This window comes from Mesoplodon mirus, assembly GCF_964341445.2.
Source record: "Mesoplodon mirus genome assembly, chromosome: 13".
In the NCBI taxonomy this organism is placed as follows: Eukaryota; Metazoa; Chordata; class Mammalia; order Artiodactyla; family Ziphiidae; genus Mesoplodon; species Mesoplodon mirus.
Genome location: NC_138989.1, coordinates 15,223,081 through 15,247,529, shown reverse-complemented (window position 1 = coordinate 15,247,529; position 24,449 = coordinate 15,223,081). Strand labels below are relative to the sequence as shown.

General features: G+C 54.6%; 1 protein-coding gene and 1 pseudogene across 2 annotated transcripts in view; both read right to left on the bottom strand.

Annotated features, from left to right (window-relative positions):
* DTX1 (deltex E3 ubiquitin ligase 1) overlaps positions 1–21,714 on the bottom strand; it is a 38,154-nt gene extending 16,440 nt beyond the window's left edge. Inside the window, exons 1-3 of the mRNA XM_082639929.1 lie at positions 21,588–21,714; positions 20,136–21,090; positions 2,412–3,090 (exon numbers count right to left, since the gene is read on the bottom strand). Of these exons, the coding sequence (XP_082496055.1) occupies positions 2,412–3,090; positions 20,136–20,394 (938 nt within the window). The 5' untranslated portion in view covers positions 20,395–21,090; positions 21,588–21,714. The remainder of the gene's footprint in view (positions 1–2,411; positions 3,091–20,135; positions 21,091–21,587) is intronic.
* A 2,373-nt stretch (positions 21,715–24,087) lies between these two features.
* Positions 24,088–24,449, bottom strand: LOC309814576 (small ribosomal subunit protein uS8-like; annotated as a pseudogene). Its single transcript has one exon. The product of its transcript is annotated as a small ribosomal subunit protein uS8-like (transcript).

Sequence of the window (24,449 nt, the reverse complement as noted above, 5' to 3'; positions counted from 1 at the left end):
TCTAGCCCTTCTCTAAACATGCTGTGTCCTTTAAGCCCCACTGAAGTTGTGCATGCTGTTCCCTCTGTCTGGAACAGCCTTTCTCCAGGCCCGGCTACCTACCTCCTCGGTGGGGTCTGCCTTGACTATCCTGTTCCCTCTCAACCACACCACCCCATCCCACCACCTTCCCCAGCACTTCCCTCTCTCTCCAGCAATTGTGTTCATTTACTCGTTTGCTGGCTGTATGTCTGGCAGTTTGGACCCTGTTTGTCTTGTTGGTCTCTGTAAACATGCACCCACAGTACACATTTGGAGAACCGATACTGAGCAATTAAAACTGAGCAATTCCCAGCTTGCCCTAAAACAGTTTCGAAAGTTTCATCAGTGACTAAGAAATTCATTTCACCTGGCGACCCATTAAACACATGTAGAAATCATACAAAAGGTTCACGGAACAATTCTTACTGTTACTATGTATGACATATGCCAATATTTTCTTTTCTATTCTATTCTATTCCATTCCATTCCATTCCCAGAACATTCTGGTTACAACCTTCTGATTTCATAATCCACTAGTGGGTTTCAACAATACAGCCCCGGAGAGAAGGTTCTTGAATTCTTGCTGCAAAGGCCCCTGGGACTTTCCCACTTCTGCCCCCTCCTGCATCTACTCCAACTTGCTGTTCTACTCTTCTTGTCATTCTGGGGCCCTCCAGCCCTCTCTTTTCATAAGGGAGCCAGAGCCAGGTCACAATTTACAAGGAGCCACAGTGAAAACCTGTCTGTGATCCCCAGATGGGTAAGTCCCTCCTGCAATGCTTCCCCAAGATGCTTTCCCCGACCTCCTCAGGGCTCCTCTCTGTGGGCCCTGGGACGTTTGGGCCATAGAGGAATGACCTGGAGGGGAAGGTGGCGAGGAGGGGAAGGGAGGGCGAGGCTGGCAGGTGGTGGCTGCTGTAGTCCTTCCCATGGAAAATCACAGCTCCCCTGCCCCCCATACCAGCCCTACTCCTGGATAACAATGGTAGTCCTGGCTGCCACAGCAGGACTATTGCGACGTAGGTGCTATGATCAGGCACACAGCTTCCATTTCACAGATGATGAAACCGAGGCTCAGTGAAGGGGAGGGACTTGCCCCAGATCTCACAGCTCATAAGTGGCTGCCAAGAGGGGATCTGAACCCAAGCAGTCAGACTCTCAAAGGTTCAGAAGGGCGGCCTAATTCAGGGTCCCTTCCCTTCCCCAGGCCTCAGTTTCTGTCGGTGAAAGGGGAGACCTGGACATGGTGACCTCAAAGGTTGTCTCCATGCCTGACCTTTGCTGAGGTCAGCTCAGCACGGTCACTCTCCTGGGCCGTGCCAGAGGGATAAGAGCAGAGCTGACTTTTGGTGCCCGTTCCGCCTTTTGGGCAGCACGACCCACACCCCAGCTGCTCTTTTCCCTCTGGTCTATCTCAAGGTCAAGGTCTTTGCCCCTCCCTCTCTCTCCCACCACTTCAGGGCCTGGTCCTCTGCTGAGATCAACTGAACCTGGGCTCCAGGGTGGGGAGCCGACAGGCTCACTAGGTCCCTATCCCGGGCCCTCGATGCCTTAACCCAGGGACTTCCAAAGTTGTTGTGAGCCGGGTTCCCTTCCTCAGTGAAATCCTGATGGGAAAGCCAGCTCACAAAAGAGATTCCATAAAGGGCTGCTCTGGTTAAAACAAGAGCAGAGAGGCTGGCTCCTGTGTGCCTGACTTCTTAACCACCACCCTCTCCTGCCACTAGCTCGGGTCACCCCAGGAGTCCCTAAAGCCCAGCTTGAATATCACAGTATTAGCCCCAAGTGATGGTGATATTTAGATGTGGCCTATAGGGGAAATATTTTGGACAAAGGCCTAATGCTTGCTTGAGCCTCCACATGAGATGGGGCAGGGGTGGAAACCCTCTAAAACTTCGAAGACAACACAGCACGGAATCCTGGAATTGGTGTGAATTCCAATCCCTGCTCTCCACCTGGATGGCCCTCAGAAGGTGCCATACCTCTCCCGGCATCAACCTCCCCATCTGTAACAGGTGCATGGTGGAATCTTGGGGTGTGTGTGTGTAATAAATGAGGTGGTGTAGATAAAGAGTTTAGTAAATAATAAACATGGACTGTACACCATTATAGTTGCTGCTCTGGACCCATCACTGTGAATTGTGTGATCTGGGGAATGTTACTCTCACCATGCTTCAGTTTCCTCATCTGTAAATTGGGGATGATGACGCTCCCTACCTCACAGGGTCCTTATGCCTGGAGATAAGTGAGCATTAAGGTGCTTAGTTAACGCTTGGCACAAAGTGAATACTTAATAGATGCTAGATATTACTTGTGATTATTATAATTACTGTAATTCTTTGTTCCTAGCCCCAGTGGGCAGCCACCCCTGCGCCCAGGGCCCGGCTTACCCCGGCGGGATGGAGGCGCGTGCGCTCACGCTGGTGGCGCGCTGGGGCCCGGGCCGGTTGAGGTTGTTCTGCCCCGGGGTGGGCGCGCCGCTGGGGGCGCTCGGGCTCCGCGGGGACGCGCCGGGGGGCTGCGCGGGCTCGGCGGGGCCGGCGGCGGGCGCGGCCCAGAGCGCGGCGCCTGCGAAGGTGGCGCTGGGGCGCACGGCGAGCGTGCCCGCTGGTCCTCCGGGCGGCGGCTGGGGCGGCGGGGGCGCGGGGGCCGCCTTGCGGCGCTGCGAAGCCAAGATGGCGTTGGAAGCGGCGCGCGTGCTGTTGACCAGCAGGCACTGCTGGCACGAGCAGGGCTGGCCCGAGCTGGCGCCCACGGGCCACGACTGCGACTTGGGGATGGAGCCGACGGTGAGCGGGTAGGCGAGGTCCAGGCGGCGGCGCAGGCGGCGGCGCCGGCGCGTCTGGCGGTTCATCTGCGACATGCTGTTGAAGTAGATGAGGTAGCAGAAGCCGAGCGACGAGAGGTCGAGCCACGGGTGCTGCTTCTCGTAGGCGTTCTGGATGGTGATGCAGATGTCCATGTCGTAGGCCGTCCACGCGCCGCCGTCGTTCTCCCACTCCCACACGATGCCCTTGCCCGGCGCCGACGACGGGTCGTAGAAGTTGCGCCGCACCGGCCGCATGGTGCCTGTGCTCACAAGGGGGACGGGAGTCAGGACCGGAGGGCCGTTAACATCCGCGGCCAGGGGGATCGGGACAGGCCGGAGGGGCGGGGGACAACACCGGGGTCGGCACGGGCTGGAGGGTCAGTACGGGCAGGGGAGAGCTTGAGGGTCAGCACATATGGGTTGGGGCGAGAGGAGCGCGGGCCCGGGGAGGCGGGAGTGCAAGGCAAGGAAGCGGGGTGTCAGGACGGGGATGCAAGTCAGCAAGGGGGGGCAGGGGTTGCAAGCTGCCCCCACCACTCAAGGGTCAACACAGGCACTGAAGCAGTGGCCCATCACAGGCCCTGGGGGAGGAGAAGAGAGAAGGGGGTGTGGGCTGTTTAGACAAGGAGGGGGTGGGAAGCAGAGTCAGAGCCTGGGGTGGGAGCCCGTATCAACAGAGGCCACGACCGTGCCGACACTGACCGTCCTTCTTTCCTTCATTAGTTCACTCATTCAGTAATCCGTTCATCAGTCCATCCATTCATTCATTACTTCAAGCACAAGTTCATTTATGCGTTCCTTAATTCTTTCATTCGTGCATTCCTTTATTCATGCCTAGGTTTGTGCATTCATGTATCCCTCAGTTCATTCATTCAATAATTCTCTCAGCTCATTCACCCATGCCTGCCATCTTCATACCTGCACTTATTCTCCTTCAGCAACTTTATCCATGATTTCAGTCATTCCTTCACTTACGACCATCCTGTATAAAAATGTGCACCCTTCCACATTCCCCCTTTCCCCTCTCTCCTTCCCTGTTCCATCTGGAATACTTTATATGTGACATATATATCTTGCTTTCTGTCTGTCTCCTCCCACTAGAAAGAATGTCACTGCCACAAGGCAAGGACTTCGTTTTAGTCACTGCTGTATCCCCAGCGCCTGCACACAGTAGGTGTTCACTAGATATTTGCTGAATGTGGGAATGAATTCATTAGTTCAGATATTGATCCATTCTGAGTTCAGTTATTTTATTCTTTTACACCTTCTGCTATCCTTGCATCGGTCCATTCCTTCATCCACGTATTTATTCCTTTTTTCATGCATCTGTTTGTTTATTTGTTCCTTCTTTTAGCAAACATGCTGCCTGTCGGCTCTGTGGAGGGCTTCGTGCTGAGCCGTCATTCAAAATGAACATAACCACGTGACGACCCCAGCCGGGTGGGTATTCATGCTCCCAGTTTGAAAACAGGGGCCCTGAAATTTGGCTCACAACCTCTGCTCCATGCTTCCCAATTCTAGATGCTTCCTGAGAGCAAGGCTCCATGGACACTGGGTTAAAAAGAGATGAACAAGGTCCGGGCTGCAAGACTTCTCAGTGCCTTTAGCCTGCTCTGTGCCTTGGGGCCAGTGTGGAGAGTTTCTTTTGGTTCACGTGGCACACTGGCAGGAAGGCTGCATGCTTGACTGCTCCTCAACTGTGGGCAAGTCCCTTAAGTCTCCCTAAGTCTCGGTGGCCCCATCTCGAAAATGAAGGTGATGATAATCCAGCCCCTCCCCTCTCACACGGGGCTGCTGGGAGGATTTGGTGAGAGTACCCACAGAGCACAGGGTCTGGGTGGGGCACCAGGGCTGGGAGGCAGACAGACCTCATTTCAAGCCCCAACTGCCCAACTTTCCAGCTGTGTGTCTGTGGTCAGGCGACTCAATGGCTCTGAGCCTCAGTTTTATCATCTCTAAAATGGGCACAAGCAGACCTTCCTTATAAGGTTGCTAAAAGGATCCATCAAGACAAATAGTGTCTCTACTCTGATGATTCCAATATCCTCTGCCCTTAGAGCCAGACTTGTGTATCCAGACGCTCCCTCTGCACCTTTCCATGCAGGTCCAATGGGCTTCCCGAACTCAGCTCTGCCAGAGCGGAGCTGTGATCTTCCTCCACCCCAAACCTGCTCCTCCTGAAGCCTTCCTTGTTGCAGTTACTGGCAGCTCCATCCTTCCTTTTGCTCAAGCCCCAAGCCCCCAATCCTTGGACCCATCCCTGACTTCTCATGTCACACCCCACGTCCAATCTATCAGTAAATCCAGTGGTCTCTATCTTCAAATACATCCCACATCTGACCACGTCTCCCTCTCCCCATCGCACCAAATCGACCTGGTCCAAGCCACTGTGTTTCTCTTGCCTGGACTATTGCAGTAGACTCATTACTGGTCACTGCTTCAGTCCTTGCCTTCTGTCGTCTCTTCCCCACACGGCAGCCAGAGGGATCTCATTCAGTGCAAGTCAGATCACGTTCTTCTTCGGCTCAAAATTCTCCCGTGGTTCCCTGCTTACTTGGAGTCAAAGTCCTGGCCGTGACCTACAAAGCACCACATTGTCTATAAAGCCTCTACAAAGTCCCACAGGTCTATAAAGCCCACCTCTCACTCACTCCCTGGCCCCATTGCTGTTCCTCAAACATCTGAAGCAACGTCCAGCCTCAGGCCCTTTGCATTTGCTGTCCCCTCCCCCTGGAACATGACCTAGCCACTCGCAGACGTTCTCACAGTTTTCCCCCTCCTTTCTTTTAGGTCTCTGTTCAAACATCCCCTCACTGGAAACGCCACCCTTCCATTGCCCTCCACGGCCATCCTCTTCCTTTGCTCTATCTCTCTTCCTGGCACTCAGTGCTACCTGCATGATACATTCATCTGCAGACTTGCTTTACTCTGTCTCCCCCGTACAAAGTCAGGGATCTTGGCTGCTTTACTCAAGGCTCTATCCTCTGCGCCTAGCACAGTGCCTAGCACGCAGTGGGCCCTCCCTACATGGGGAGTGTTTCCACTGTCAACTGGCAAAACCCCAGGGTGCCTGGCCCTGGAATCTGCAGCCAGATGGATGAGGACCCATCATGGTCCATCCTGAGGACCCCCTCCTTCCCCTGCCTTGCTTAAGCTTCTCTCTCCTGGGCACAGACTCTATCTGACCTTCACTTGGGTCCTGACCCAGGGCTGAAACAGCTAGTCCTCTGCTCAAAGCCCAAGGGCTACGGGCTACCCACTGCTCCCTGCCAACCTCCCAGACTCCGAGAGCTGGGGAAGTCGAGGCACAGAGCTGTAGCTGTAATGAGAGAGGCGTGGTGGGCGTGGAGTCCCCGGGCTCCTGTAATGTGCCAGTCAATCATATGAAAACTGCCCCCTCCCAGGCCTCCAGGGCAGCCTCATTCTCCAGTTTGTTTTATCATTTTAATTTAGCAGCGTGCGCATATTGACTTTTTCCTTGACAATGGTGTTCTTCCAGGGCAGGCCCGAGAGGGGATTAGTTAGAGGGAAAATCTGGGTTCCTGTTCCCACTCTGCTCCTGAGTCCTGGTCTCCCCCGCTTAGAGCCTCAGTTTCCTCATCTGCAAAATGAGGGCTCGTGACAGATGATCTTCAGGTCCGATGTGTCCAAAGTACCACCATTAGCCTCCCAGTTAAGGGTTGGGGTGCTGTGTTACATGGAAGGTGTAACCCCTGAATGGGAAGGCAGGGGGTGGGAACTTGCTATATTTAATCACCTCTGTGTGCCAGGTCTTGAGCTGGGCAGGCCAGGGTCAGGGGCGGGAGGGGCAGAGTGAAGTGGTTGAGAGAAACAACTCAGAAGTCTCACAGGCCATATGCCAGTCCTGGCTCCACATTTAGCCTCAGTGTCCTCATCTGTCAAATGGGGTATTAATACCCACCCCCAGGGAATTACTGTGGGGCAAAGTAAGATAATGCACATCATAGGTGCTTGGCAGAGCTCTTGGCTACAGTAAGTGCTTGAGGAACGTTAGCTAAGACGCTGTTATTATTATATACATTACCCACATTCACCTTTTCCCAGCCCTTGGACACTTGGCAAACTCCTATTCACCCAACAAAACCCTCTACATGCCCACCTCCTCCAGGAAGTGCTTTTCCGTTCTGCTGCTATAGCTAGCACATGCAGCTTTTTACTGCATGTATATCTTTGCACTATCATTAAGTGATCTGTTTTTGTTCTTAATCTCCCTCACTGGTTGATGACTTTCAGGAGGATAAGGACCAGGTCAGATCTATGTTTTTGTTCCCAGCACTAGGCACAAGGCGCAAATGAGGCATCTGCAACTGAAACAGGCAACCTACTTGGCATAGGTCGGGGCTCAGAGGGAGTGGGAAAGAGGAGGGGCTGGTCTTGGTAGAGAGGGAGTGCAGACCGGAGCAGAGGCCAGAGTGCACAAGGGGTCCCCGGGGAAGGAGGGACAGGGTTCCTAAGGTCAGCATTGGCCAGCTCTGTAACAAAGGACTCTGGGAGCTCCTCCCAGCCAGCTCAGGGCCAGCCGGCCCAGGCGTCCCTCTCTCCAGGGCTCTATTTAGCAGGTATTGATTTTCCTGCCTGTTTACTGGTAGTTATTAAAGGCTGCGTCCCTGGAGTCCTTTTCAAACGAGATCGGAACCTGGCGAGCTGGAGTAATTAGGGCAGCTGCCGTCCTCCCCGCTGGGCCCTGCACCCTGAAGCGCCCAGTGCTGCCTGCCTGCCTGTCCGTCCACCTCCCAGCTCACGCTGGCCGTGGACCAGGCCGAGGGGGGCCAGCTGGTTCCCTGGTGACCTGCCTGGGCTGCGATCTCCAGATTTCCAAGGGAGCAGCAGCGGAAACACTCTTTCTCTTCCCCAGTGGCCCTGGCCTAGATTTTCGGCCAGAACAATGGGTCTAAGATGAGGCTGGAGGTTCCTCAGCCTGGGAGATGGGAAGGGCCTCAGACTGGTGGCCTGGATGCACGGCTGGTCTTTCTAACATGGACCGGCTCTGCTGTGTCTACTCCCCTTCTGTGGCCTCACGGGTACCCAGCTGCACTGGCCACCACTGGTCTGTGTCCCCATGGCAGTTAGGAACCTGTGTCAAGCACGTACTATTTCTGGGCCTGTTTCTGTGTCTGCTTTTGTTCCCTGTCCCCCCACCCCCTCCTTCATTTCTTAGGAATGTTTGGTTGAAAAATTCCAATCTTGTTCCAGCTGAACTGAGGGGAAAGGGGCTTTGGCCAAATGTCAGCTGGAGGATTGCAGGAGCTGGGCCCCTGGAGACCGGGTGTGGGGACGGCTGCGGCCACTGCAGCCAGTGACCAGTTCATGCCTGGGGCAGAGACAACCAAAGAGAGATCAAGACACAGGTGGAGGGAGCAAGAGACAGGGAGAGAGGGGACTTCCCTGGCGGTCCAGTGGTTAAGACTTCACTTTCCAATGCAGAGGGTGCGGGTTCGATCCCTGGTCAGGGAGCTAAGATCCCACATGCCTCGCAGCCAAAAAAACCAAAGCATAAAACAGAAACAATATTGTAACAAATTCAATAAAGACTTTAAAAAAATGGTCCACATAAAAAAAAATCTTAAAAAAAAAAAAAAAAAGAGGGAGGGAGAGGCACAGAGACAGAGAGACACACATGCACAGAGGGCCGAGATCAAAATGGGAAATGCTAAGGCAGATACAGGAGAGTTGGGGGCAGAGAGACTTAAAGAAACAGAATCCTGGGACTTCCCTGGTGGTCCAGTGGGTAAGACTCCATGCTCCCAGTGCGGGGGGCCCAGGTTCGATCCCTGGTCGGGGAACTAGATCCGGCATGCCGCAACTAAGACCCAGTGCAACCAGAATAAATACATAAATAAATAAATATTAAAACAAAGAAACAGAATCCTGAAGCCTAGAGACTGAGATAGTCAGGGACAGTCAGGGAGAACGAGAGAGCTAGGCCAGGAAACAGGGAGAAGCAGAGAGGGGGGACGGGGGATGGGGGACGGGGGACGGGGGGCGGAGGGGGGGAAGACAGCAGCTACAGCAATACCGATAAAGCTAACGTTTACTGAGTCCCCACTGTGTGCCAGAGGCTGTGTTCAGCACTTTCCTTGCACTAACTCATTTTATCCTCACACGGTTCCTTCTAGGGAGGGACCAGAATTATTCCCGTTTTACAGGAGACAACTGAGGTCCCAGAAGAATGAAATCTTGGGAGGGTTGGGGATAATGCTTTATTCGCAGAGCAAAGGGAAGGCCAGGTTAGACTGGTTCTAAGGGGTTTAACTCAGCCAAGTGGTAGCCCAGCCTAGGATACCTCCAGCGACGGGGAACTCACTACCTCAGCTTTGCCCTCAGTTGTTTCACCGTGAGAGGTTTCTGGCTGGAGAACGTGGTCCTGATCTGACCCCTCTGCCTGAAGGCGGGGTGTGTGGGTGTCTCAGCCCTCCAGCTTTTGGCTTTAAGAAAAAGCTGACTCTGTAGAGAGACGGGAGGGTTCTGAGCCCTCCTGTCTGCCCCTCTAGTCTCCAAAGTGTTCCTCCCTGGGCTGAGCCAGTCCCAAGGCCCAGCAACAAACCACTCCCTCTGGGGGTGGCTTCCCGGAGGGAAGTGACCTCAGTTTGGGGGCACCCAGACCCTGACGGGAAGGGGGGCCCGTGGGAGGCAGTCATGGGACATCCTGTCAGGTGGGGGGAGTCCCGCTGCTGGCTGAGGCCTGTGACTGGGGGTTGGGCAGTGGGTTAAGCATGAGTTCAACACCCACTGGATGCCAGGCCCCAATGGGGTAGTTTCCTGATTCCTCCCCCAACCCAGAAGTCATCATAACCTTCATTCTCGCTCAGGGAACACACTTCTGTGGCCCAGGCTCATGTGAAGTCATTTAATCCTCACAATGGCCCTATGAGGTAGGGATATTACCATCCCATTTTATTTTATTTTTTTTTGGCCGCGCTGCGGAGCTTGAGGGATCTTAGTTCCCTGACAAGGGATGGAACTTAGGCCCCGGCAGTGAAAGCACCGAGTCTTAGCCACTGGACCGCCAGGGAATTCACCATCCCATTTTAGAGGCAAGGAAATAGAGGCACAGAGCAGGGTAGGAACATGTCCAAGGTTATCTGCAAGGAAGTGGTCCAGCCAGAAGCCATCCCAAGGCCACCCGGTTCCAGATGTTCCCTTCACTGCTCCACTTGTACTAGCCCACGTTCCAGGGGAGGAAACTGAGGCATGGAGGTTACACGGTAATTAAGGGACACAGCTGAGGTTCAAACCCAGACTGTTATATGACCTTCTGGAATAGCGGCCCTCTCCCTTAACCCCTCGACTGATTATCTGCGTGGCTGGCCAACCCCCTGACAGCAATAACAATAATCATCCTGCTTTATCGAATTCTTCTGTGCCAGCTACTGTGCTAAGGGCTTATGTGCACCCTCCAGTCCTCGCAATAGCTCTAGAGGTTTTGTGCACTATTGTTAGCCCCATTTGGCAGATGGGGAAACTGAGGCTCCTTGGGAGGACTTGGAGGTCCACCTGGGGGTGGTGGCTGGGCTGGGATTCGAACTGCAGTCTGTGGACCCGGGGCACCTCCCTCTCCCTCCCGCCCTGTGATCGATAATCCCGCAGTGTTCTGTTTCCTTCCAGACTCTCCCAGGGGACTTGTCAACAGAGCCACGGCCCATTAGCGGTTTCTGCACGTTTGAAGCTGGCCCAGGCTCCCCAGGGTCTGCTGGCAGCTGGGCAGGAGAGGGGAGGGGGTCCCCAGCCCTGCCTGGGGAAGGCTGAGGGGCTGCGCGGCACTCGGAGAGGCTACCACCTTCAAATTGGTTTCAAAAGGCCCTCGCTCTGGAGGCTGCTGGCAGCTGCAAGCTGGCTTTGCCCAGTTTATGGGCTGTGTGTGTGGCTTCCCAGTCACCTGGCTTCCAACACACTCGGGTTCAGACCCCCAGGCACTGCAGCAGCAGCTGAGAGACGGAAATGAGAGGGTAGGAAGCAGAAGAAGCACAATCTCCTGGAGCCCTCAGTGGTGTTGGGCAGCTGCCCCGATCCTGCCAAGCGTCTGCTTCCTCATCTGTGAAACAGACATCCTCCTCCTCCTCATCATCATGATGGTAAACACTCACAGAGGGTCTGCTCTGTGCCAGGTACTGCGCTAAGTGTTTCACATGTTAATTCTTTTAAAAAAAATTTTTTTGCGGTATGCGGGCCTCTCACTGTTGTGGCCTCTCCCGCTGCGGAGCACAGGCTCCAGACGCCCAGGCTCAGCGGCCATGGTTCACGGGCCCAGCCGCTCCGCGGCATGTGGGATCCTCCCGGACTGGGGCACGAACCCATGTCCCCTGCATCGGCAGGCGGACTCTCAACCACTGCGCCACCAGGGAAGCCCCACATGTTAATTCTTAATCCACATGACACTCTACAGAACAGGTACCATTATTACCATTGCCTTGTACAATTGCCAAAACAGAGAGGTGAAGTGATTTACCCAAATCACACAGCTAAGTTATTAAGCCAGGATTCAACCCAGCCAGATTTGAACTTCTCCCCCGCTTCCACTGCCACCACCCTGGTCCAAGCCCCATGACTGCTTGCCTAGACTACTGCAGCAGCCTCCGTCGTATGTCCCAGGTTCCACCTTTCACACCCTGTAATGCATTCTCCCAAGGCAGCCAGAGGATCTTTCACAAACTCAAGTCTGACCACGTCACTCCTCTGCCCAGCAGCCATCAATAGCTCCCTAGTGCCCTTAGGAAGGAATCAGTCTAAGCTCTTTAGCTCATCTTCAAGGCCCATTACAAGCTGTCCGCACAGCCTCACACTCTAACGACACCAAACTTCTAGTTATTCTCTGAACACATCACGCATGGCTATGCCTCTGTGTATTTGCACGTGCTGTTCCCTCTGTCTGGAATATCCTTCAACCCACACCACCCCACTTCCCTCCCTGCCGAGTTCCTACACACTTGTCATGGTTCAGCTCAAGCACTGTCCTCTTAAAATCTTCTCTGCCATCCTCAGGGAGGATCACTCCCTCCTTGGGACTCACATAGCACCTTCCACCTACAGTACCACCATTAAAGCACAGAGCTCACTAAGTGTTGAGGCGTCTGTTCCCTCCAACTTGGAAGCCTCTCAAAGGTTGGGCTGGCTTTCAGCCACCTTAGCATCCCTTCATAGCCAGGAGCACAGGGAAGTAGGTACTTGGAAAATGCTAGCTAAATGAATGAATGAGTGGGTGAATGAATGAATGACCAAATACACACAAGTGAACCTACCTGAGGACTACAAATGACTAGGCTGGAGACTGCAAGTTGAGGGTGAATTTGATTTTGTCTTGGGCGCCACGCTATTTACATCTTGTAAACATAATGACCAGGCATTTAAAAACTGGGGTGGACTCACTCAAGTCTGGATTTCAAAAATCACCAAGTATCCAAAGAGGCAGCCCCAAGGATTGGTCTTCTTGGCAACAGTTAGCAGAAGCTGAGTCACAGTCACTCCGTTCATGTTTTCAAGTATTTACTGAGTGCCTACTGTGTACCAGGTACTAGAGAACAACAGTTGAATGCCGTTACCTTCCCAGCCACTGCATACACTTCTATTGGCTGCCTGGGCCCTGGAAGCATCTGAATTTTCAGTCTCTTTCTAGATGGGGAAATTGGAACCCAGAAAGCGAAAGCGGCTTTGTCCAAATCGCCTACAACTTAGAGATAGATGTTGACCCCAGGCTCCTTGACTCTTATTTTCACAGCCCCAGGTGACTAACACTTTGGCATGAATGAACCTTTGTTCCCTAGAAGAGAGGAACCTGGGGAGAGCTCCAAAATGTGCAATTTCAGGTGAACCCTGCTTGCAGTGGGCAGGAGAGGGGACAAAGGCTCAGTGGCGGCGGGGCCCAGCCTGTCACCGGCAGAAGAGGTGGCTACGCTGCAGCTGCTGGCAGGACTGTCCCGGTCACCAGTGCTGCCTTCTTTGATTGCTTCCTCCTTTGTTCTGCATTTCAGGGCGTTCAGCTCCACGGCCCAGTGCCAGACTCCCTCCCATCGCCCATCACCCGCCTGCCACTGCTATTCAGGCAGGTGGAGGTGGCAGCCTGGAGCAGCTCCAGAGGGATGATGGGAGGAGCCCAGAGAGGGAGATGTGCTTGGCCAGGGTAACAGAGCAAGGATGCAGCTACACAGGACCTGGGGGAGACTCAGTCTCCAGCCTCCCTGCTCCTGGAGCCCAAAGATCAGGAACAGCCCCATATCCCAGACCTCCTCGGTGTCTGGCCTCCTGTATCATGCCCATCACCCCTACCAAAACACAAGGGCTTTGAGGGCAGCGATTTGTATCTGTCCTGTTCACTGCTGCATCCCTAGTGCCTAGGACGGTGTCTGGCCCATAGTAGGTGCTCATTAAATTGCTGCTGAATGAATGAACAAATTAATACCACAATCCCATGAGATAGTCCTGTTGTTGGGCCCATATTACAGAGGAGGAAACTGAGGCTCATGGAGAGAGTGTGGTTTACCCAAAGTCAAAAGCCAGCACCCCCTCACACCCTCGCCCCACCCCACAGTTACCAGAGAGCTGCGAAGGAGGGAATCTAGAGCCTGGGCCTCACCAACAAGGCTCCCTGAGGCAGCCAGTTCCAGATTTGGGGCCCCTTGCTCTCAGCTGGTATCAGCCAGGGGCAGCTGGCGGCTGGTGGGGTGCCTTTGTGGACTGGGAGGCCAGGGGGACTCATGGGGGGGGCAACAGTCTTGGGACCTGGAGGCTGTCCTGCGGAGTGGCTACCACTGGGTGTGATGCAGGAGTGAGAGGAAGGAGGGAGGCCCAGGGAGACACAGATGTGGGGGGAGGGAGGCGTGGGAGGGCCCTGGGCACCTTCCATACCCTGAACATACCACACTGAGGAGGGAGCTAGGGATCCCCCTGCCCACAGCCTGAATGGGCAGCTCCGCTGTGACCAGTCCTGCCCCATCACCTCCCCATCCTGGCCCCTCCTCATTACCCTCCCATCACATCCCCCATCACCCCCTCTGTAGAACCCTCATGCCTCCCCTTTCACTCCTTATCGCCTTCTTCGCTACCCTCCATCACAGCCATTATTACCCTCCCCATCACGGCCCCCTTTATCACACCCCCAACTCCACCCCACCATCAATAGCTCCAGTCAGAGTCCCCATCGCCTCCCCAGCCCCTCCCCGCTCCACGGCTCTCATCACCTTCCCCATCACCTCCCCTGCTCCAGCCCCACACTTCCGCATCACAGCTTCCATCACCTCCTTCATCTCTAGGTCAGACTCTAGCTCCCTTGGACCGATGAGGAGCGGGGGGGTTGGAGAGGGCAGGAAAGGATGGAGAGGGGAGCAGGAGAGGCAGGGTACATGAGAGGAGAGAGAAGAGGCTATGAGGAGGATTTGATCCAGGATCTCTCACACCCACACCCCACAGGAGTGGTCCAGCGGTGGGCGGCGCTGTCCAAGGTGCTGGGGCAGCCAGGCCTGGCGCAGGGTGGGCGCTGCAGACCACCTAGATCTGAATCTCTGATCCATCTCTTCCTAGCTTGGGCAGGTGGCTCCCCACCCTCTGAGCCTCACCCTTCCTAGGTATAAAATGGGTCAGGAAGGGCCTGCGTCAGCCCCTGCCCAGCCTGCTTCAGCTCTGGCCTCCAAGGGCCCATGATTAACGAGGCTGGTCCTGCAGTGTGACTCTGGGTCCCCTGGGGCCTGGCCGCTAAAGGGTGACAGCTGGCAGCCCGGCCATGCCCGGTGGGACTCAAGAGGCCTCCCTTCCTCTCCTTACCTCTTCCCACTTCTGTCACTGCCTCCGTTTTCCACTCAGGCCTGGGTTTCCTCTAGCCAGAAGTGTTCCTCAAACCATACAGAGTCTTGGAGGATTCCTCCTCCAGAAAGTCCTCCGTCTCAGAGGCCCCAGGCACACACTGCCCACATCACTTGGCCAAGGGCAACCTGTACCTCTCCTATGAGGTATTTAGGTCTTTTTCCTACTTCAACGTGAGTACTATGAGCAAAGTAATATTCTCCATGCTTTTACCTGCATTACCTCATTCAGTCCTCACGGTAATAATCCTCTCACGTAGGAACTATTCTTATTCCCATTTTACAGAGCAGGAATCTGAGGCTCAGAGAGGTTAAGGGGCTTGCGCATGGTCACACAGCCAGCAAGGGGCCAGGCTGGAATTCAGATCTATATCTGAATCCAGGAGTTCAACTGCCATTCCCATGATATGTATTGATATTTGTCTTTGCTTTCACTAGACCCTGAAATCAGTTTGGCAGGGGTCTTGTCCTTCTTTCTGAGTTCCTAGGAACCAGCCCAAGGCCTGGTACTGAGCAGGCACCAGTGACTGTCCAATAAAAGTGATGATGAATTTATGGTACCAGAAGAGACTCCAGGAACCAGACAAGCAGCCAGAGGCAAAAGGATGGATCTGTAAGGGTGGAGATGCAGGCAATGTGACAGGTGGTGGTGGGAGACACCCACGTATGGACTAGTTGGACCTGCGGCCACCAGTGGACGGACCCCACCCAGTCCAAACGCACATCGCCCTTCTTGTCCCTGGTGTCAGGCCCAGCCCCTTGGGGCCCTCCAGGTTGTCTGTGAGAGGGTCCCAAGGGGTCCTGTAACCGGGTAGCTGGGCCCTGGAGGCCTCTGGGGTTGCACAGGCTGTTCCTGCTTTGGTACAGAATCTGGCAACAAGTCAGAGCTCTCAAGGGAGAAGGGGGAGCGGACTCTCTCAGCTGGCTCGTTGAATGTCACCTTATTCTCCACCTTGAGACCTGTCTGAGAGGCCTGGGTTCCAGAAGAGTGATGGACTGTGTGACTTTGGGCAAGTCACTCACCCTCTCTGGGCCTCTGTCTCTCCATCGATACAACGACCTGCCTAGGAGTCTAAACTCTGGCGGTGCCTTCCCCAGTGATGGCTGCTCTTCCCACTGGGTGGCCTCACCTGGTCTCCAACAGCCTAAGTGTGTCTTCAGACAGGATGTTCCCATAAGGGCACCAGGGCTGAGTGGAGCCCCAGCTACCCAGAGAAGGGATGATGTAGGCTTGGAAGATGCTGAAACCAGCCGCCACCTGTGACTCCAGCCTGACAGCTAGGGAGTGCCAGGCACAGCTGTGCTTTGAGTCGTGGGGAGAGCAGTTGTGGATGGTCCCCAGCCTGGCCTCACCCAGCCTCAGCTGTCCCATCTGCAGAATGGGCAGAAGGCAGCCATAAGTGCCCCCAGCAGCAGTGGGAGAAGAGAACGGGCGTCACCAGTCAGTCCGAAAGGTGGCCCTCCCCCTGCCCCCAGCCATGTGAGCTCATGGAGAAATCTGGAAATTGCCTAGGAATTGGTTAGGTCATATGCCTGTGAAAGGAACACCAGGGTCACAGCATCCCTGCCACTTAGGTTCCAGACCTGCTGGGCTTCAAAGGGAACCTCACCCCCTGTAGAGAGTGATGAAAACAGCCCAGCAGGGGAGAGGTGATGGGGCACCAGCTGAACAAACAGCAGCCCCCATGGAACCAGGCCTGGCCCTTCCCTTGTGGTCCAAGCCTGACATCTGGGCTTTCTTCCGCTGGCCGCATGACAGGCATATAGACAGGGCATTTGTGGGTCGAGCAGATTGGTGCTGTGTGTGTGTATGCACACACGTGTGCACCTCGGCACATGCCACGAGGTGAGTATTTCTGTATAGGCCACACTGGGCATCCCATGGCACCACTGCTCTCCTACCCCATGGGCAGGTTAAGAAGGTATTAGGGCAGGGGTTGGTGAACTGCAGCCCGGGGGTCAAATCCACCGGTTTCCTGCTTTTGCACAGCTCACGAGCTGAGTGGTTTTTACATTTTCAAATGGTTGGGAAAAAAAAAAGATTTCATGACCCGTGAAAATGATATGAAATTCAAATGTCAGTGGCTGCAACTAGTTTTATCAGAACACAGACACATTCATTCATTTGCATACTGTCTGGCTGCTTTCAAACTACAGCAGGAGAGTTAAGCTATAGCAGCAGTTACAATAGAGACTGTAGGGCCCACAGAGGCTAAACTATTTACTATCTGACCTTATCAGAAAGTCTGCAGCTCCAAAGTCAGGGTGCTGGGGCATTTGCTGCTACCCTCCCACAACAACTTAAAGTTCAGCTTCAACGAACCTGTCAAGAATTTTACAATTAGAAAATCTAGAGAGAGGTTGTGTTTGTTTCAGTACATGCACGTGAGCTTTGGGTTTTACAACTTTATATTGTTTGTGTGTGTGTGTGTCTGTGTACCATGATCTTCAAGATTTAGGATCTCCGACTCATCGTTCATGCATCTGTAGTGTTCAGCACATGCTAGGCACATGTGGGTAATTAGTTAAGGTCTGTGGGATAAAATAACATGTGTGGTTCTCTCCATCAACTCAACAGTCCTGCTAGCAAAGTGATACTCTTGCCCATTTCATAGATGTGGAAACTGAGGTCTGGACAGGTGACAACGCCTGCTTGAGGCTCTTTCCTGGACCATTAACTATGAGGACAAGATGTCCTTCCTTGACTTTGTATTGCTCCTGGGAGAAGTGGGCGATCACATTATAACACGTCTGGTGGGAGACATCTTGCCCCTCCCTCCAGCAGTTTTCCAGGCATCCTAGGTCCCCTGCTGGCCCCATAGGTTTCCAGGCCTTCCTCCCTTGCTGGGGGGTCTTGGCAGGCTCCCAGGGGCCTTTGGAGGGATGAGTATTTTTTTTCCCTTTTCCGGCAAACAGGGGGCAGGTGTGGAGTGAGCAGCTCCCGGAGGGGGCAGTGGGAAGACGACTGAAGCTGAACTTCCGGGGGATCCAGCGAGGCTGACCCATAAGAGGGGTGCCATTGAGAGTAAGGGACCTGCTGAAAGGGGGAATGGAGGGAGTTTGGGGCGTTAGGAGCCCAAGTGGGGGTGTGGGGATAGAAAAGGAGCCCCGAACAGGAGTGTGGAGATCAAAGGCAAAGTGGCCAAGTTGGCAACCTCGGGTGGGGCTTTCGCTGCTTCTGAGGACCATAAGTCACGCCCTGGAAAATCCGCCCCCGCCCCCCCCAATCGCTTTGAACCTACAGAATGCAGACCACCGAGCCAAGGAGAAAACACACTGCTTCTGCTGTCAGACCCCTGCCCTCCACCAGAGACAGTTCCAGGATAAACCAGAGAGAATGGGGCAGGGGACGCCTAGCAATTCGCCATCAGTGACGCTGTCTCTCTGGAAGAATTGACACCAGGACTCAATGGTGACTTCCTCTACTCTCAGGGTAAAATCCAAAGCCCTTTTCATGTCTGTCCAGTGCTGTATGTCTGGTCCCTGCCCCAGCCTCGTCTTGTACCACCTTCCCCTCATCCACTGCCCTCCAAACGCAATGGATTTGAACGTACTCTGCTCCTTCCCACCACAGGGCCTTTGCACTGGCTGTTCCCTCTGCTGGGAACACTGTCTCCCACACTCATTCTTTAGATTTCTATTCAAACCTGACTTCCTCACATTAGCCTTCTTGACCACTCCTAGACCAAGTTTATTTCATGTTCTCAGACCTGCAACTGATTATCTGTGTGGTTATGTGTTTGCTTACTTGCCGACTACATTGGAATCTCCAGCATAGGTCCTCCACAAATAGACCTCTCCTAAGGACCCTGGCTGTCTTTTTTTTTTTTTTTTTGGCCGTGCTGCGTGGCTTGCAGGATCTTAGTTCCTTGACCAGGGATTGAACCGGGGCCACAGCAGTGAAAGCGCCAAGTCCTGACCCCTGGACCACCAGGGAATTCCCTGACCTTGTCTGTCTTGCTCCTTGCAGTATTCTAGGGCTTAGCACGGGGTCTGACACCAACAGGAGGTCAGTAAATCGATGATGGCATGAATGAACCATTGGTACCACCAGCGACTGCTGCCAATACCTGGTGTTTTGGAACACAGACGTACTGAAAAGTAACATCAACAAACCATCTGTTATGATTTAGCCTGTGTTTCCACACTTGCTGACCACCCTGTAGGCACCAAGCAATGTTCTAGAGCAGAGCTATCCACTAGAACTTTCTTTGGTGATGGTGATGTTCTGGATCTATGCTGTCCAATACTGTAGCCACAAGACACATGCGGCTATTGAGCACTTGAAATGTGGCTAGGGAGACCGAGGAATTAAATTTTACTTAATTTTAATTAAATGTAAATTTAAATTGCCACATGGGCTTAGTGGCTACCATATTGGACAGCCCAGCTCCAAGAGAGAAGGAGAGTGTCCTACTGTCCCCAAGGTTGTTACATGCAGTTTTGTTATCTAAGGATTCACTGTAATTCCCTCAAACCTCCATCAGCTGGTCCTTGGGGGTGAACATGCCAAGGATTCCTTGGCAGCTTCCATGAGGCAGGACCTCACCATTCCCCACTGCCCACCAAGCTTGTCGTAGAGACCACCAGGCAACAATGACTCAGGGAGATCTCCGCAGTGGTGGCAAACAAAAATGCTGAGAGTGGGACCTCCCCATTTTTATCACCATCATCACCTATCACACCGCACCAAGACTGCCACCGACCTCATCCTCTCCATCATTACCATCACACCACTCCCAAGACCACCACCACCACAACCATCAACACCACCACCACAAATTCCACAATACCACCCCTGACACTGTCTTCTCCACCGTTACCCGCCCCACCATCAACACCACCAACACCCTCACCGCCCCCATCGTTACAACCACCGTCACATCACCCCAACAGTACCAATACTTAGAGCCAATGTAAGATACCAGTTAAGGGTTTCAGTTCTGGAAATCAATCGGGCTTAAATCCCAGCTTTAAGTTTAAATCACTCAACTTCTATGAGACTCAGTTTCTTCATCTGTACAATGGGATGGCTACTACTACCACTAACTTAACAGTAAGACTGGCTGTAACAGTTGGAAAAAATCAAATGAGGAAGTGCATGAAAAGCCTTTTTACTATGATGATTGAGCGCTAATGATCTTCTACGTTCTTTGCTCAGTGAGCACAATTTTATTGGATCCTCACACAGCCGTGAGAGACACTGACCCATCCATCTTGCAGATGAGGAAACTGAGGCTCAGAGAGGTGATGTAACTTGCCGACAGCCCCACTCCTAATATGAGAGGCTGGATCGGAACCCAGGTCTTCAACAGGACTTTGCTAGACTGTCCCTTTTAGGGGGAGGGGGTCGGATCAGCAGATTGGCCTTCCACAGTTCTGTGCTCCCTGTTCAGGGATGCCGGGGGGCATTTCAGCGTCCCGCCATGAAAAGAAAGGCGGTATTGTGGTGGTGAAGGTGGTGGTGGGGTGGGGAGGGTAGCGAGTCCACTCACCTGTGTCCTGGCGAAACTGGTGCATGGACTGCAGGTCGATGATGTAGGGCACCAGCTGGGCGTCCACTTGCCCCAGGACCACAGAACCACGGGCATCCTCCTTGAGCACGTTCTCGATGTGGTGGCACACGGTGGCTGTGTAGGGCCGCCAGCGGCTGTGCTCATTCAGCCACTCCCACACCACCACCCGGGCCACGTTCTGCGGTGGGAAGCCCAGCCCGTTCACGGGCATCATCACCCCCTGGCCTGGTCGTGACATGGCCGCTGCTGGCTCAGGGGCCAGGACCCTACTAGTACTGGCCCAGCTCCTCCTGGGCCTGGGAGCAGGTGGGGAACTTCCTCTCTCTCCAGGGGGGCAGCAAGGACTCTCCGGCCTCTTTTCTAACTCCCGGCCCTCTCTGAGGCCCAGAGGCCTCAGTTAAAGGAGTGTGGGCTGGTGTTCCAGGCTCCAAGACCCCTTCCCGCAGAGCCGTCTCAGATAAAGGTGGTGCTCTGGAGAGCAAGTGTCTTTCTCACGATGGGGAAAGCGGTGCTCTAGATTCCTTGGTTCCCTGGGCTCCGATAAGGGAGTGAAGCAGCCGCCTCTACTCTAGGTCCGGGCTCTTTCCTGCTGGTCTCCCGTTCTTCCTGGCCGAGCAGGGCCTGTCACCAGGAGGCCCGGCCCCAGCCCTCTGCGCTCCCCACTGCGTCCCAGACCCTGCGCCTGGCTCCAGTGGGGCTGCTTGCCTTGTCTCAGGTCCGCCCCCCCCGACGGCTCCCGCTGAAGGGGGCGTCCCTGTCCCCGTTGTCCCCGATCCACGGCGTCCTGGAAGGCCTGGGTGGCTGAAGAACGCACGGGGGAGGGGTGCGGCGCGTACTCCCTGCCCTCCGGCCGGGCCTGCGGCTCCGGAGCTGGGCTGGGGGAAGAGGGGGGCGGGGGCCCGTGGGCACGCCCCACCCCACTCGTGCTCGCGACCTGCCAGGAGACAAGAAGGGGAGAGGGCCCTTTAAGAATAGAGCGCGGCACCCCCTCCCCCCTTCCCGGGAGAGCGATGGGTTGAGAACAATGGGGAACCGATGGGGGGGGCAGCAAGGGGGGGCTAAAGGGGGTCGCCTGGTCGCGCTCCCTTGGGGCAGGCCTGAAGGGAGGGCTGGGGCCGGGGGCGCGATTTCCCGAAACTCCTCGCCTGCTGCGCCCCCTCCTCAGCTCCCTGAGCGCTCCCCTCCCCCGGGGCCCGCTCCTGGCCGAGGGATGCAGGGTGCGCGGGGATGTGCCAGGATGCGCGGCGCTGCAGGCTCGGCCCAGGGCCCCTCGGGGGTCGCGTCACCGAGGAGGCGAAGCCGGGAGCTGGATCGTCTATGCCTCCCTCCCTGGGGGAACAGCCCTCCTTCCCCAGCCCAGACCTCCCCAGAGCGCGCGCGGGCCTCGCAAAGGAGCCGGGGGTGGGGTCCCTAAGCACCCCGCGCTCTCACCGCCTCTCCTCTGCTCTGCCTTGTTCTCCGGTTCACGCCTCGGCACCACCGCCTCCTGGGCTCCCCCCGGAGTGGGAGGGAGCCGCTGTCCCCACTCCGTGCCCTTTGCCTCCCAGGCCGCGCTCCGGGGCGCTGGGCTTACGGCACGCTTACAGACTACCCTGCCGACCGACGGACGCGTGAGCCTGCTGCCGGCCGCCGGGATCCCGCGGGTGGGAGGTGGCCTCGGCCTTGCTCAGGGGAGGGAAGGGGGAGGGGGCGGAGAAGGAGGAAGGGGAGGAGACAGATCGCGGCCCTAAGCGCCAGCGGCGCTGACACGCGAGTCGCCGGGCGCCCCATATCCTCGGCTAGGCCCACCTGGAACCCCACGAGGTCTCCTGACCCAAGCAGGATGCAAGGCATGGAGTGGGGTGTCCACTGGAACGCCTGCTTGAATCTTAGTCATCTTTACATTCCAGTTGCCCAGTCCAGGGCCTGGTGCAGAATAGATGCTCAATAAATGCTTGAACGAATGGAATACGATCCAGAGATTGTTTAAAGAAAGATCTTAAAGCGTTCTAGGGTAGGCTTCTTTTCTCCTTCCACTATTCTCGGGGAGGGGAGTGAGGAGGGGCTGGCAGAGGGAATCATAGAATCTGAAGTGTAAGTATGAGACCACTGAGGCCCATAGAGGGTAAGAAATAGGCCCAGGATCACACCGCAGCTTAGAGCAGTGCCCAGACAGCACCCAGCGCCGGTCCTCCTCCCGGTACCCAGTTAGCCAGCCGAGAGCCCACTCCCCCAAGGCAACTAACCCGCTCCAGGTAAGTGGGATGGCAACAACATCTTGCCTCCAGGAGGGTGGGGTGGACCTAGGTCAGGAGGCAGAGACCTTGGAGGAAGGTAAGGGTAGGCCCTCCGTCATCTCATTAAGGGATGCCTGCAAACAACAGGTGCTTGATAAATGCTTGGTGAGGGTTGGCTGGATGGAAAAGGAGGCAGGCGGTGGTAGCAGCTCCAGTGTTAATGGAATGACCAGCTCTCCCTCCTCTGGCAGGCTGAATGCAACTGAGAACACACATCGTCTTGGAGGGGGATGGACCACCCGGGGCCTGCGGGTGTTTAGATTAGGGAAGATGAAGGATGCATCCGGGAACTCCAGCCTGGGTGGCAGACGGAGGTCAGTGGCCTGTTTGGGAGCCTGTCCAGAGCAGCCCACGCTCCTCTTCCTCTCCAGGGCAGCTGGTGATAAACCAGGCAAGGTCAGGGGCAGACTGCTCAGGGGAGCTTTCCCAGAACCGAACTCTGGCTCCCCAGACAGCTGGAGTGATCTTTCCCCGACACTGCGCCCCGGGACCCCTGCTATCTCCTGCTGTCCAGTGCTCAAGGGGCTTTTCCAGGTTGGGCATGATTCTGTTTGCTTCTGCCTGCTGCAGGCTAAAGACAGAGGCTCTGTATAGAGCCAGCTCTGCAGTGCTACGGCTCCGACAGGATGGCTGAGCTCTGGGATTTTAGCCTAGGGTTCACCAATGGCTTTCCAGGGGTCCACGAGCCCTGTCCTCCCATTTACAGGCAAACTTATATGTCTGTGCATTTTTTCCAGAAGGGCTCTGGCTTCATCAGATTTTTCTCAAACGAGGCTGTGACCCAAAAGATTTGGAGCTGATGCTGAACAACCTTATGTTACAGAAGGGGATCTGGACCTCAGGGTAGAGAAGAAACTGGCTCAAGGTCACATGGAAATTTAGCAGCAAGTTGGAAAGAAGAAGCCAAGACTCCAGACTGTATAATGCTATTTAAGGTCTGACTAAGTGTCACCTCGTCCAGGAAACCTTCTCTGAACTCATCCCATCTTCCTCTGTGTTCCTTTGCACATACCTTGATGTGACACCCTATATCACAACTAGCCGCTTCAGTGGAATCTGTCTCTGCTAGAGTGAGACATCCATGAGATCAGAGACTGTGCCTTGTTCATCTTTGTGTGGTGTGGCTGGTGTTTATTACATAAGCATTGTCGTTTATTGAGTGCCTACTATGTGCCAAGGCACTTACATAATGCTCGCTCCTCTTCACAGTTGTCCTGCAGGGTAGGTAGTATTGTCCTCATTTTACAGGTAGAAAAAATCTCCTGGAGCTCAAAGGGGTTAGGTGGCTTGCCCAAGTTCCCAGAGGGGGTGAGCGGCAGAGCTGGGATTTGAATCCCAAACCCTTTTGCACCACCCACATCACCGTACTGCCATGGTGTTTGTTCAGCGACGAATGAATGGCAACCACCTGAGGATCTGGTGCAGCGTGGCCCTAATGACCCCTCTCAACTGGATTGTGGAGCATCTGGAAGTACAAAACCCTGCTCCCCAGGCATCCTGGGAGACAGGGATTCCAAGGAGGGGAAAGGAATCTGGCCTTCAAGGAGCTCACAATCCACTGGGGAGGTACTCAGACACCAGTGGAGAAGCCAACAGAAGAAAAGCAATCCATCCTGAACTCTTTTAAAAATGTATTGTATATATGTATGGCATCCCTAGTAGAAGAATCCCAGGATTTTGTCTTCTGTGTGTTTCTGTCTTGCTTCCTTGAGGCCATGATACTAGCTGAGGTCATCAGTACAGTGAGTTGGGAAAAGATGATTCTGCCACTTTTCCAGATCTTTGAGTGACACATCAAATCCGAGGCTGATCCCACTTATTTAACCCGTGTGTGAGTTTCACACTGACTTTCTTGCTCTGTGATCATCAGTGATTTCAAATTTGCTGATGTAGCCATGCTTCATCATCACAATTAGAAACCAGACGATGACTTTGGAGCATGACCTAAAGGAACTTGGAGTTTTTCTTTCTTCTCAGCATTGTTGATGCTCTTAAGAGCATTGGCCAGGATGTTCAT